This window comes from Sander lucioperca, chromosome 22 (assembly GCF_008315115.2).
Source record: "Sander lucioperca isolate FBNREF2018 chromosome 22, SLUC_FBN_1.2, whole genome shotgun sequence".
Taxonomy (NCBI): Eukaryota; Metazoa; Chordata; class Actinopteri; order Perciformes; family Percidae; genus Sander; species Sander lucioperca.
In genome coordinates, this window is record NC_050194.1 from 22,820,327 (window position 1) to 22,835,832 (window position 15,506).

General features: G+C 39.2%; 1 protein-coding gene and 1 long non-coding RNA gene across 5 annotated transcripts in view; both read right to left on the reverse strand.

The window, feature by feature from the left end:
• Positions 1-9,577, reverse strand: part of thrab (thyroid hormone receptor alpha b) — a 42,211-nt gene extending 32,634 nt beyond the window's left edge. For all 4 annotated transcript variants that reach the window (XR_004107634.2, XM_031314857.2, XM_031314855.2 and 1 more), the window contains exon 1: positions 9,396-9,577. Coding sequence is in view for 3 of the 4 variants with exons in the window: in XM_031314857.2 (XP_031170717.1) it covers positions 9,396-9,451 (56 nt within the window). In the remaining variant the exon portion in view is untranslated. The remainder of the gene's footprint in view (positions 1-9,395) is intronic.
• Positions 9,578-9,581: 4 nt separating this feature from the next.
• The window catches only part of LOC116061029, a 104,502-nt gene continuing 98,577 nt past the window's right edge, over positions 9,582-15,506 (reverse strand). Inside the window, exon 4 of the long non-coding RNA XR_004107635.2 lies at positions 9,582-9,765. This is a non-coding gene — a long non-coding RNA (uncharacterized LOC116061029). The remainder of the gene's footprint in view (positions 9,766-15,506) is intronic.

Consider the following 15,506-nt stretch of genomic DNA (forward strand, 5'->3'; position numbering starts at 1 on the left):
CTCTAGTGAGTATTTGCGGCAGCAGGACGGTGTGTTTGGGATTAAGTCAAAGATGTCACCCAGTGCAACAGTGTGGCTCACTCATGTGTTTTTAATAGTCTTTGGACAACAATGGAGCTCTATGGCACAGAGGAAGAAGATGAAGATACACAGACATAACTTATTTGTTCTCTTCATGGGATTTGTTGACAATAAGGAAAATATGAAATATTGCCAGCCTTATACTTTGAAAGGTAATTAAATTACAAAAAGCCCAAGACAAAACACATACCTCTAGTAGTGTCTAGCAATTCACATAGTTTTGGGTTTTATGTTTTTATGGTTCTGAACGGCAAATAATGAAATGTAACAGTATTGTACATGTGTCTCTCCATAAACCATTTCCTGAAAGAAATAGCCTCTAGGTTCTCTAAAAAATATGCTGCTATTGAATTTTTTTTATTTCATTTTCATTGCTGTGAGCACCACACATGAAATTCCAATCACCTCCATTATATTTGGGTGGTGCCAGAAATCTCACAGACTTCAAAACCACGGCAAATAAAACCCAAACTATCTGCATAGCTAGATACAACTATTTTTGTGTGAACTGACCCTTTAAGTGAAGAAGACTGAGAGGCACCTGCTCTGAAGCTCACACTCTTTAAACAGACAGAACAATACAGAGACACTCCAGAGAATTATATCCATAACAGCGTCTGAATGAGGCTGCCTGTCCTATGTTTTTAGCACCACAGTCGTCTTTTGTTAGCATGCATGTACAGGCCTACAGCTGGGTCCGTCCCGTCCTATACATGCTGCACTAATGGGACACTTTGTTCCCTTATGTATCCTGCCACTGTCTAAATTACAGGCTAAGCAAGAAGGGGATATACTGCAGCATGCCACTAAGTGAAAGCAAGACAACTCCCTCTGTCTAAATACACAAGTTTACAGCAACCCACACATAACCTTTAATATTGAACATTGAGCTAAATCCTCAATATACATCCGGTATAATGAAACTATACAGACTTCATGGCTAAATAGCCTGTATTTAGCTCCAATGAGGTGACATCAATCATTTTGTGTGTATTTTGCTTCTTTAAATTTTATTCTATATTTTTCTAAAATATTTCCAAACTGTATGCATAGTTACTGTTAAGTAATTCATTAAAAACAAATCTCTCTAACTGAATTAAAGCATTTATATATTTTTTGAAAAACTCCAAAATAGGATTCATTTTCCAAACGACTAAACGTTTAATGTACAAATGTGCACATTTTAAACAAAAATATCGGCCATTTTTAATGAACCCCAGCCATCTGGCGCTGCGTCCAACCACTAACCTTTTCCTAGAGATTAATCAGTCCTTTTTATTTCTTTGTGTATTTTTATAATTATTATTTTGTGTGCTTGTTTTTGCCAATTTCAATTATTTTTCAACTTTGTACTTCTGGCTACTAGGTTCATGGGGGGTGTGAGGGGTTGGATGGAGGGACAGGGGATGGGACTCTGTAATAGGAGATTTGTTTGGGGATACTGTTCCTTGTGAAAATGAAAATGGAGACAATTACTGTGTTACTGCATTTGGATTGTAAGTTGACCACTCTGTTCAATGAAAAATATGAAAATATATCGGTAATTTTGACAAAAGAAATGACATGAATCTTTCGTATTGAACTTGACTTTTAAAATGTAAACTTTAATTGTATTCGATAAAAATAAGTCCCAATTTAGTAGGAATGCCTGCCCTTAATTCCACCGGGTAGACTATGCTGCTTGGTGTGGTGAGGCAAAACAATGCTGTGTAGATGAACTTATCTATGGCAGCTTATTTGCATATTGTGATTTGCATTTTACCAGTGAACAAAATCACAAACAAAGCACTGATCACACTGCACTGATGAACTCGATATTTTTCCAGCTTGTTCTTTTGAACAATGGCATTTAATGATAGTAGCTACCATCATTTTAAATGGAAAACACACTGTACAGGAGCAGTGATTCCTGCAGTCATGTGAGATCATCAGTATCATCCATTGACACTTATTATCCACATGAAATCATTATATAATGGCTCAAATTCTTTTGTGCTAATGCAACATTAATGCAGGTGTGCCCACCCTTTCAACGATCAGAAATCCGTTGTTCTTTCTCATTTTTTTTACCTTTAAAACTAAGTTTTCTGTAATTGTGGTCTCAGCTGTTAAGAGTCCTGTTGAGATTCCTGCAGGGGAAGCTCTGTTGCACAAATCCAGGAACAATAATTGACTGAGGAAGTTGACAGCATTGCGTCCAATTACTCTGATTAGCAGTGTTGTACGCACGCATACACACACAGACACACACACACAGACACACACAGACACACACACACACACACACACACACACACACACACACACACACACACACACACACACACACACACCTGCTGCTTCTCGCTCTGAAATTGGTGAAAATTGCCAGTTGAATTTTGGTTTACACACTTAACCACAGTGGCTCTCCATGATAACTAAGGTTGCCGTGATCTGATGCAGGTGAAGATGAGGTCATCTTTCAGTAACAGTTCCATCGCCAAAAATATTGCATTTTCAACTATAAGAAACACTTCGCAACATACGCATTGCAATCTAATACTCCACAGATTTCAATCGACACAACAGGTGTGCTATTCTGTCATCCCCGGTAGATTTACTGTATGTATACACCTAACACATAAAGTACTTCACGTACACGCCCATGTACTGCGTACAGAACATAGTTATTAACCAAACAAAAGACCTTAATCCTTTGACAAGATACGGGTACGTGCAGTACAGTAGCTCCCATTCTATTGAACCTGATGACATTAACTGAGTTTCAAAGACTAACTAGGTATATAAATCTCCAACGAACAAAGAACCAGCAGCGTTATAAAATCCATAGCAAGAGTACAAATAACAATGCCTTTGACCCGCACATAACAGGACTTCCTCCTGTCTCGGGGCAGAAAAACACTTGTCAAAGGGAAGATTCTGAATAAGAGAGAGACTAGGGGACAGACACAGGGAGACCTGACTTTTATGTCACAGGAGGTAAAAAAAACTAAAAACATTTTAAATGTATTATGTGGAAAAGGATCACACTTTCTCCCCATGTGTCAAGATGCAAATGTTTTCTTTTGATAGGAGATAGTTCCTATTTCTCTCTACATGTGTGAGTGTATGTTCGGTAGACAGATATTCCTCCCTCTGTCTGCACAAACAGGTTTGAGTTAGGGATCGGCCGATATGGATTTTTTTTAGTGCAGATGCCGATACTGATTTTTTTTCATCAGCCTTAGCCGATGACCAATACGGGCTGCGATTTTCTTGAGCCGATATTTGGAGCCGATACTGCTTTTGCTCCCTCAATTTACATTAATTTTTATGAAAATGTAAACCCTGCCATACTGGATTTGTTTTCGGAATCTGCTCTGCCATTTCTTTAAAAATAATGAACAAAAACACAGATCAGTGTCACTTCTGCAATCATCTTACATTCATATCACCCAAATTATATGTGCAATGTGCATCATATGGATGGGTGCACTGCATATGGTTAACTGTGCAAGGGTAAAAAGGCTTTCATCAACATCTACAACACAGCCTTGATGATGCATTGCTTGCTGACATATTATAAGACATAAGATAAGATATAATCAGGTCATCACAAACTGTCCTTTGTCAACACATTTAAATAATTTAAGAAAACAATGAACCTGAAAAGTAGCCATTGAAATAAAGTGCTTGATTTGTAATGCTTCCAGCACCAGCACTCTGCTAGTGGGGTAGGGGCAGTGCATGGAATGCACGTGAACTGCAGCGTCTCCGGCAACACAGAGATGCCTGTGGACGCCTGTCTGTAAATAATGCCGGGAAAAAACTATCGGTGAACGCAGCAGCCGCGTATCGGCCGATGCCGATACACGTAAAAACACAAATATTGGCCCGATATATCGGCCGGCCGATAAAATCGGTCTATCACTAGTTTGAGTGTATTCCCTGACACAGATCATGCTGCAGAGTTATTATCACCCATCTCATGCTATTTACAGCTGAACAAAACAGGCCGTACCTGTGGTGACTAAAACAATCTGATGAGGACAGATACCCGAAAGGAAGTGGGAACATTATGTACAGTACTAATGTAATGCTACAGCTGAATTACCTTAAACAATTCCATCTTATCGCCTCAGTAATTAAATCAGAATCACTCTTGCCTAAGAAAAATTTAACCAACAATTAACTGCATGTGGTGATTTTTTTTTTAATATATTTATATAACCTTTATTAAAGGGTAGAATATGAGACATTACAGCATTAAAATGTCTAAAAACGACTAGACCTATGTTATATATTTATGAGTTGTGTATAGGGCTGCACAATATGAGGAAAATATGCACAATGCGATAACGTTGTTGAATATCACGATAACGGTATTACTTGCGATAAATAAACAGATATTAAAGTGTTTCAGTTCTGCGTTTCTGCTGCTTTCATTATTTTGCTAAAATACAACATATGAACTAAAGGAAATCATTTCCAACCTTCTTTGGTTACACTTTACTTGAAGGTATCTACTAGGGCTGTCAAACGATTACATTTTCTTAATCGCGATTAATCGTTGAATTTCTATAGTTAATCGTGATTAATCGCATGTTTTATGACATGATTAAAATTCTATTATTTTGCATTTCAGAACTGTTTTTAAGTCCATATTAACAATGGAAAGCAATTCTTAGCAGTGTATCTTGATTGGGAATCAAATGAATGCAAAGAAAGTGACTTTATGAACTTGATTTTAAGATTTGTATTTGTTTATTATATATTTAATCTAGTCACACATTTGAATTTAACAACAACAACTTTGAATGCACCACGAGGCTGTAAATTACCAGTTTCATTGAACGCACGTCTGTGTTTTTCCGACAACAGCAGCTGCAGATTGTTACATCCCGGTGTCGGAATCCTCTACAATGAAATACAGACAAACTTTACACCGTTTAGCGTTAGCTGTCAGCATTGTAACTGTGTTTAATCCAGCTATTAGCTAGCGGTAGGCTAATGTTAGCTGCTGTTGAGTGTAGCGTTAACTAGCGTCATGTGCAGCAATGTTTCTGTTGCCTGTAACGTCTGTTTCAGAGTATCAGAGAGAAGTGCAGACATATCAGTGGCACCAAAATGAGGCACCGAAATCCGCGTTGCTATTCGTGCAGCAGCAGGATGTGTTACGAGGAAGTACGGCAAAATAGTAGCCTGTTAGGCACAACGCAAAGCCGAGTGAAGTGAAAATAAATTAATAAATGGCGGCATGCGATTAATATGATTAAAAAAAATTAACGTATTATGCTCGGCCCTTAATCGCATCGCGATTAACGCGTTAATGCTGACAACCCTAGTATCTACATAAGAGTGGCATGACACTGTCATGAACGTGTCATAAACATTATAAACAAGTCATAAACGTTTATGACATAACGCTTCTTTTAGTAAGTGTCATTTGGTTTTTGTCATGACAAGTTATGGTTAGGGTTAGAGTTAGGGTTCATGTGTCATGACTGTGTCATGACAGTGTCATGTCACTCTTATGTAGATACCTTCAAGTAAAGTGTTACCCATTCTTTTATTGAACAAATTGAACATTGAATTAAATATAGAAGGCACCACTAAAAAAAGAATGACAGTTACATTTTAATGTCCCGTTTTCTGCTGATATTTTCTTTCAACTAACACCAGAAATCTCTGAGTGTCTGTCGTGATATGTCGCAGCCTTTCGCGATGTGTGTATTCGTATGGTGGTGGCAGGATGGCAGGTGGCAGGATAAAATCTGGGTGGGGAAAGTGAAAGAGCAGCGCTTGTCCCTGCCTCATTACCACCACTGAGGTGCCCTTGAGCAAGGCCATTAACCCCAACTGCTCCAGTGGAGTTGCTCAGTGGCCAGCAGATCAGACTGTGGTTGTACTGGGCAGCTTCCAGGTATGAATGTGGAACTGTGTGAATGTGACAGGTAGTCGTTGCAAATGAGAAATTGTTCTCAATTGACTTACCTGGATAAATAAAGGTAAAAAAAAAAATAATAAAAATTGCGCCAGTTGATGGCGATACAAAAACGATATATTGTGCAGCCCTAGTTGTGTACTCACATTATCCCAAATGTTTCCAACAATGTTCAAACCCGGACATTTGGTTGCCTGTCGATGGCGTCATATGCCCTTTGTGTAAGCGTCAGCATTGTGGTTGTCTGCCAGAAGCTTCATAAATTGACTGTTTTTAGGCCACATTTTTACAATACACTTTAGGGCTGCTCAATATGAGGAAATTATCTAATTACGATTATTTTGACTGATATTGCGATTGGGATATGATTCACGATATTGGAGGGAATAATCATTTTTGTATCATTATAGTCATTTTCATTAAGAAATATTAAAATAAAAATGATTATAGTGTGATTTTTGCGAGGATCTGTACCCAGCAAAGATGTTTTATTTAGTCTGTAGTATACAATTTTTAGGCCGGGACAGCTCTGCAGCACCACAATACTTCATTCAGAATGGTTTGACATATATTTTGCCTTTAACAAATATTGAGCCCCTACATTGCGATTTCGATTAAATTGTGATTAATTGTGCAGCCCTAATACACTTTTTAGATCATGGTGATTTTTAAACTAAACATCTGAAGTTACTAGAGAAACAATCTGACCTTCAGCCTCAGAGAAACACTGAACATTGAAGGAATCTCCAACCGGGAGAAGCTGACTGCAATAACGGTAATGGTGGTAAAGACTCACATGATCTCACGCTACTTCATGACCTCACCAAATGGAGTCTTTTGTTATAGTTTTGATTGAGAGACCCCTGGAAATTTTGATCGCAATTTCAGATCCTATAGATCACAAAAACAATGTAATTGAGAAAAACTATTATTTTGCACATTAGGTTTTGCAACTAAACTCTTATTTTGTCTTGTGTTCTGAATGAAAAAAAAAAGAAAAAATTCAATTCACACTTTAAGATGTTTTCACTGTCGATTTGTTTAACTGTTTCACAAGTTCAATAAATGCAACATCTTCAATCAATGAGTAATTTTGTTAAATAATCTTGATTTCAATAATGACTAGAATATTCATAATTATGATTTTTTTCCATAATCGAGCAGCCCTAACAGATACATAAAACAAAAAAACATTTGCACTCTTTTCTCAGTTTTGTTTATCATCTGGTCTCACATGTTTAAGTGGAGGCTCTCAGATAAGTGCAGTGGATAAAAGCAGGCGGCCTCTTGAAGCACATCAACAACAAAGATTCCTGGATACAGAAAACCACACACACACACACACACACACACACACACACACACACACACACACACACACACACACACACATACACACCACTGCGGCGTAAGCCTTTCATTGTTAAGCAAGCAGCATTGCATCATCTGTGTGGTGTCACGTTAGGAGAAGTGATGCAAGCTGCAACTACATTTCCACATTTGAACTAAATCCAGCATGACACACACTGTACAACAATTTATGCATCATAATGAGCCATCAAGCCAAAAAACATGAAGCTTTAAGAATCAAATTGACACAAAAAAGCATCAAACTTTCTGGTTTTAGAAGCCCAGACAATGTTAATGTAGCTAATGTTTGATTGTCAGACAGAAAATCTGTTCACATTTAAGCAAAATATATGGTTGAGCACTTATCAAACAATCTTCAATCCATTGGTACAGGTGTATTTCCTGGCTGCATGCTGGTAACCATAGCATCACTTCAAAGAGCTCGAGCAGTTCAAAACAACAGGATGACAACATGCAGAGAGGAGGGGCAGAGATTTAACACAATCCGCATTCAGTCCGAACATACTGCTGACATCTAACTCTATGCAGCAACGGCTCCAGTCTGAAGTCCCGAGAGCTTAATTCTTTGTGCTTTTAATTACCCGTGAGGTGCAAAGCGCTGCAGCTACCACTCGGTACAGGTGTTGGAACACAAGCGGAGATACACCACATTCTTGCACCCACACATCTCAGATATAAAAAAAGAAAGGCCGGTGAACGGACTCCTACATCCATGACCGCACCAACTGTTCCTGTCCCTGAGTGCCAGAGCTGTTAATCTCCTGACAGGTGTTCATGTTAGCTGAGGAATCTCTCCAGGCCCTGCCGGATTGACTTTCTTAACACAAGCTTGTAATACAGTGCAAGGAGACACAGTGGAGCTGAGCTGCATTCTAGGCAGCCAGCTAATCTCTCCACATTGTAATAATAACATAAACCCATCCTGATATTGTTATTGTTACGAACATTTAAGTTCAATTGTTGAGACACAGAGAGAGCAAAATAGTTTGGCCTGTTTAGTGTTGCCTTCAGGTGTTCTGCTTGTCGTAAACACAAGTGCTTTGTTTTTTAACAAAATACACAAGGAAATAAAGCTGACTTTATGAATGACCATAATGCATACATTTATTGTTTTAATTATTTTGTTGGCAAAAAAAGATTTTTGTGACAGCCATATAAATAGGCTTTTGGCAAAATGCTGCTTGCAGTGTTTACTTCCTCAACAACTCTAAATCAATCCGTCTGTCCATCTCTCCGTACATCCGTCCGTCCGTCCGTCTGTCACTTCCATGATCTTCCTAAACATCCAATCCATATTTAAACGTCCAGACGTGCTTGTGGAAGTGACATCTGCATTACAACTTTCCCAGAAAGAGAGATTCACTTTTTAATGTCCCCTCAAACTATCATATGATTTTCTACATTAACTGAGCTCCCCTCTCAAAGCCAAAGCAGATAGATATTGACTGATAACGCTTTCATTCACCCAGAGGGCCCCCCTCCTCTCGCAGCGGCGAGAGAGGCTCCATTCCACTAATATTATGTTTTCATTTATGAGAAGAGGGCTTAAACAGTGCAGTGTTTGTTTGTGTTCGGGCTGGCCTGACTGGTTGTGATTCTCAAGAAATGAAGGAGTAGGGGGTGGGGGAGTATTGGGGTCTGATGTAGCTTGAAGCCTAGTTCTTAGAAAAACAATTTAGTAGAGAGGAAGAGAGAGGCGGTGAGGAAAAAGAGGCGGCTTCGTTGTTTAGCTTATCTGGAAAAAAAGGTCCACCATGGGAAAGATTTTAGACGATAAAAGAAAGAGTAAAAAACAAAGATTCCCTTTTTGGATGTCCTCAGAAAACCTCCATACATAACACCATTACATAACAGAAAGCTCTGCTTGCTTCATTTCAGGGGTGTGTTTACATCAGGAGTTGAGAGTTCTTGAGGCAAAGGTTTGGTGTGACTTGAGCAATCTGAAAAAAAGCCTTTTAAATAAGTGGAGAATTTGCTCTGGAAACATCCAAATGGGTGTCTATAAAAACCGATAACTCACCGTTTCTCTTCTCCCTCTGATGGGTTAGGGTCTTGCTCTTTGGGCACGTCTTCCATTCACCTTAATTCCATCCAGCAGCCAATCATGAGAGACTGAGGCAAGCCCCACCCTCGGATGCACACTTTTCATTCGCCGGTTGGGAGGTCTCTGTCAGTGAAACATGACAGGGTCCTGTCCCTAGTGGGGGGGGGGTGGGGAGATGGGGAGTGGGGAGGATGGGTGGGGGTTTCCAGAGATTTCCAAGGTGAGGTTGGCTCGCTATGAAACTGCAAAGTATGGAAGATGTTGGAGGTCAATCAGCTGGCACTGCGGCCAGGGGCTTGAGGCAGATATCAGTCCCAGGAATGTGGAGAGTGGAATGGGATCCAATCTGGAAGAGAACAAAAGACAGTCAGATTACACTGTCTTGAGAGCTGAAACTATTAGTTTATCGGCACAAAATTAATTTGTATGTTGTTTTTTTTAATGCAAAATTCACTGTTTCAGACTTTAAAAATGTGAATATTTGCTGGTGTTATTCTTCTTCTATGATAGCCAATTGAATAATTCTGGCTTTTGGACTGTTGGGCAGACAAAACAAGACACTCACACTGGGAAAATGTCATGAGCATGTTTCACAATTAATTGTGTAATTGAGAGACGTTTTCTGGCGGAGCGGAATGTCCGCCCGCTAAACCCCGTTAATCAGCACAAGTTATGATTGGATTTTAAACCAGTTTGCCGTCTCTTTCTTATTGATCAGACACCCTGTCTCTCTGTACTCCATATGCCTGATATTGAAGATAAGATAATAATGTTAAAGGAAACAGGTAATGCTGTGATATTGTCACACCAAGCACAGACACACTGACTTTTAAAAGGGAGCTGTTGTTTGAATAGAGGAGACATTGCTATTAAATAGATTGTTTTATGTTTAAATATTTTGAATAAAATGTCCACACTCTTCATATATGTTTATTCATGTAACTTTAACTGTATCACTTGCAGAAAGCTTAAAGGTTTGATTATATCAAAGCTCTATCAGACGCTGAGCCACGCCGCCGCCCCCCTAGAGATTGGATCACCTATCGGCGATCTCGAGTAACCGACGGACGATATGAAAATGACCTGTAAGGCTGGCTCTCACAGGCCAGCAGTGTGATGCATTGGCCATCCTGTCATTATTGGCACGGCAGTTGGTGTTGACCCACTGGAAATTGGTCAAGCCCCATCACATCAAGTGGGTACAAAGTGCTATGGCACATCTCAAGTTTGAAAAACGTAGATACTCTACAAGAAGCTCTGTGCAAAAATTCTTTAGAATCTGGGAGCCCTTCCTCTCTTACTTCGAACAAACGATTGTACCCAAGCAGAAAGGATAGATTCCCTGAGCAAAACAACCCCCCCGACCCCTATTGTTTTTTCCCCCTCCTTTTGTTATGTGGTTTTATGTGTGTTAATTTGTATGTAGTCTCGCATTGCCAGACCTTCCTCCACAGAGCTGCACGGGAGGGTCTGGCTAGGCAAACGTGCTGTAGTTTATTGGCATGTCTTTAAACCAATCACAATGGTCTTGGGTGGCGCTAAGCGCCAGATGGAGCCCCAGTGCTGCTGCAAGATAGTTTGGCCTGTTTAGTGTTGCCTTCAGGTGTTCTGCTTGTCGTAAACACAAGTGCTTTGTTTTTTTAACAAAATACACAAGGAAATAAAGCTGCTAAAGTGTATTTTTTTACTTTATGAATGACCATAATGCATACATTTATTGTTGTTTTAATTATTTTGATGTGACAGCCATATAAATAGGCTTTTCACAACATGTGTACGTTCAAAGGTTGTTTTAGTCGTGCAATAGATTGTACAGATAGTCTAGCTAGCTGTCTGAATTTACCCTGCAGACATCTGAGGAGCAGTTAACCATAGTCCTCAGAAATCCACGAAGTTTAAAATGCCAACACAAAGAAAGCTGAAGGTACCGGACATCCGGACGTAAAGAGCGACATCCGGCGGAATTTCCAGCGGCAACGGACCAATCCCAGAAGTGGAACGTCGTGGATATAGACTAATTTGTATGTAATCTAGTGTATTTCCACTGTAGTGTTAATTACTGTGATGAGTGAGTAACTCTGTTGAAAAATTCAATACAAAGATTTGAAAATAAATAAATGAAAATATAAATGATCACCCAACCCTAATTATAAAGAGTGATGGATTCTCTTAAAAGGGTATTAGGGAGGAAGCTGCCAAACCATGAATCACTGAGATGGAGATACATTCTAGGAGTCACACACCAAGTTAAACTGGAGGCCAGAGGGGAAACTCTAGCACCTTCAACTGCTGCTACAACTGGATAGTTCCTGGAAAACTTCTTACGGAATGCCACCTCTTGTTCAGGGTTAAGTAGCTTTAAGATGAGCAGCTGATCTGTGTGAATGTGTATGTGTTTGTGTACGTGCGTGACTCAAAGAGTCTTGATCCATTAGCCCCTGCCTCCCTCCACTGTTGTCAAAGGAAGGCATTATTCTTTCCACCGCTAATCCCTGGTTCAATGCCTTTCTAATCCGGATATTAGGATACAGAGCATGAGAATGTCCTTAGAGATGACTGATATTATTACTGCTATTGTGCTAATATAGACATTACAGGCCATATTCAAAACAACCGTTCTCTGCAGGCAAAGGAGTTTGTTTTCAGTCACATTATAGCAGAAGATGATTCACACCCACAAAACCTTGTGTGCGGTGCTGATGGCATCTCAGAAAATAATAATAATTTAAATAAAATGTAACAGTTGTAAATATTTCTACGATAAAATATACTTTTATTGTCTGACACTGTTTTTTGCGCAGTGGTCCTTGTGAGTTGTAAAAGGAACTGCACACATATCAGAGATACTGACAGGTAACTGAAAAGCAAAAATGATAAATTAGTTCATAGCAACAGTGGCTTCTCAATTCAAAGTAAGTTGCACTGACTAAACACCTACTTCTAGTCTTTGAATAAATGGTGCCACATTGTGTGTTATTGCAGAATCGCTTAATCTACAAGTGTAAACCCACCGATTTAAAATACACTCTGGTGTAAGATTTACGAAGTGCTGCAACAACTTGACAACAGTGTTAAAAAGCTTTTAATGGAACTGTAAATGCCAGGACATAATTATTTATGGCTCATTGAGAGGTCGAGATAAGAAGCATAGCTGCTTTTGCTAGACGTGGGGTCACCAAGGATGTGGCTCAACTTTTATGACGTGATATGAGGTGATGATGTGAAAGGGTGAACTCTGTCAAACCATTGTTAAACGCATTTTCAGCCATGGGATAAACAGCTGCATTATATATATTAGAGCTGCAAAGATTAATTGATTAGTTGTCAACTATTATTCGCCAACTATTTTGATAATCGATTAATCGGTTTTCCATTTATTTATTTAAAAAAAAGTAAAACATCTCTGATTCCAGCTTCTTACATGGGAGTATTTTCTGCTTTCTTCTCTCCTCTGTGACAGTAAACTGAATATCTTTGAGTTGTGGACAAAACAAGGCATTTGAGGACGTCATCTTGGGCTTTGGAAAACACTGATCGACATTTTTCACCATTTTCTGACATTTTATAGACCAAACAACTAATCCCTTAATCGGGAAAATAACTGACAGATTAATCGACTATGAAAATAATAGTTTGTTGCAGTCCTAATATATATTAGGGCTGGCGCAACATACATATCACAGACAAAGACAAAGACAAAGACACTTAGAGAAAATATCATGTCATTCTTTTTTTGGTGTTGCCTTTTATTTTCAATTCAATGTTCAATTTGTTCAATAAAAGAATGTTGGAAAGTATTTCCTTTTGTTCGTTTTAAATTAACAAAGCAAGTTGCAAGTGAAAGCAGCAGAAATGCAGAACTGAGTACACTTTAATATCTGTTCATTTAATGCAAGTAATATTGTTATAGGATATTGTACAACGTTATGGCATTTCGCATATTTTCCTCCTATTGTGCAGTCCTAATATATATATATATATATATATATATATATATATATATCATCAGCTTATTACCATTAGGGGTGTGAATCTTCACTGGTGTCATGATTCAATTACGATTATCCTGTCAACGATTCAAATCAATTCAATATCACAATGCATCACGATGCGTCACCTCCTCAATATTATTATAAATTGCTACACATGGTTTTCATCAACAAATTCAAGCAGTCAGATATATATTAGTCTCACTTTGCCAGACCATCCACACGCTGCGGAGCGGACATGGGTCTGGCTAGTCCACACAGCATTCCGGGATGGGAGAAAAACATGCTCTGGTTTATTGGCATTTCTTTAAACCAATCACAATCGTCATGGGCGGCGCTAAGCTTTGCACATGCGATAGAAAACTCAGATTGGACAGATAGTCTAGCTAGCTGTCTGGATTTACCCTGCAGAGATCTGAGGAGCAGTTAACCATAGTCCTCAGAAATCCACTGGAGTTTAAAATTCCAACACAAAAAAAGCAGAAGGAAACGGACATACATGCATCAGGCAGAATTTCCTGCGGCACCGGAGCAATCCTGATCGTCAAGGATATAGCCTTGATATATATGAACTCCCCTTTTTATTGTATCTGCTCTTAAAAAAGACCATTCCTGAATGTAGCGGAGTCTGAACACAGCAGGCAACAGACAAAAGGCACGCAAAAAAAAAAAGAAGCAGTGACCGGAAAATCAACAAGTAACATCAGTAGGCAATAATCGATTATGGTCTGTCACTGCATCGATGCAGAATCGTCCAGGTCCGTATCGGGATGCATCGATGCAATGATTAATTTCCACACCCCTTGTATACACACAAACAAACAGGTTGACTGCCACTCTGACCCGAGCAGGACTAACTGTGGTTTGATGGTATAAATAAGACAGTAATGAAATAAAACACCAGAGACTTTCCACTAATGGAGTGTGCTTTATCAGAGGGCTTCTCTCTATCACACCGACTGCTGATACAAGTGGCACTAGCCTCAGTGCTGTAGTTTGTCTGTAGCAGAAACAACTTGTTGTTTATCACACAGGGACAGAGGGCTTATTGTTTGATAAGCAACTGAAATTAATTCAAAGTACCAGCAAATAAATAAACAAATGTCCCACCTCATTTGAAGAAACATGTAGCTATTAGCGAGAAAACAGCTTTATTGACCTGAGGGTTCATCTCTTCTCTAAAACCAGGAATCGCCATGCTGTGCAGCCGACAATTCAAAATTAAAGTCAAACTGAAGTTTTTTTAAATAAGCTTGCATAGTGTTGGTTTTGTACCTTTTCTTTACAGCATTCAACATTTAGGAGGACCAAATGTGCTGTAAAGGTTGTATTCCACCAGCAAAGTGGAAGCTAGCAAGCAACACAGACACAGACAGACACACACAGACACAGACACACACACAGACACACACACACACACACCTCACATGTCTCTGCCACATGCACCTTGATTTTCTTCCCTTCATACAGCTTACAAATTTTAATTGGGATTGAAAAAACTGGCATTATCCCTCGAGCAGGGTTCACCTTTAATTGCATGCTCTGAAATACAGCCTTTATAATGTATCAAAAGAATAACTAGTGAATGCACGCTGATGTCTGGAGAAGCTCAGAATTAATTAAACATGACCTGCTCTATTTCTCTTCTGTTCCAGGCCAAAAAGATTGATGTCCCTGTGTTCTTCAGAAAGTGAGGAGAGAAAAAAAGAGGTGAGTGAATTCTTCAGCACAAAGCAGGCCAGTGTGAAATGTAGTTCTACACCGGGAAGAAAGCGTTGTGTTCACACATTTGGAATGCGTGTTGATGAGAGCGGAGCCAATTTTATTTTGTTTGTTTGTGAGCTGTAGTACTGACACCCTTAGCAGAAAGAGAAGGGGGAATAAAGAGCATCTATGAAGGGCATCTTTTCATTGCTTTTTGTTTGGTAGAAGGACCAAAAGAACTGCATAAACACAAGTTATTTTCTTTATAATAATAGCTTGTTTTCAAGGATATATAGTTGGCATATTAGTAGCCTTGGATGCATGCTGCATAATTGATCCAAGGTTTGGAAGGACTGTTTTGTTTGAAAACCACCCTGCACTTCTCCTCTCTCAA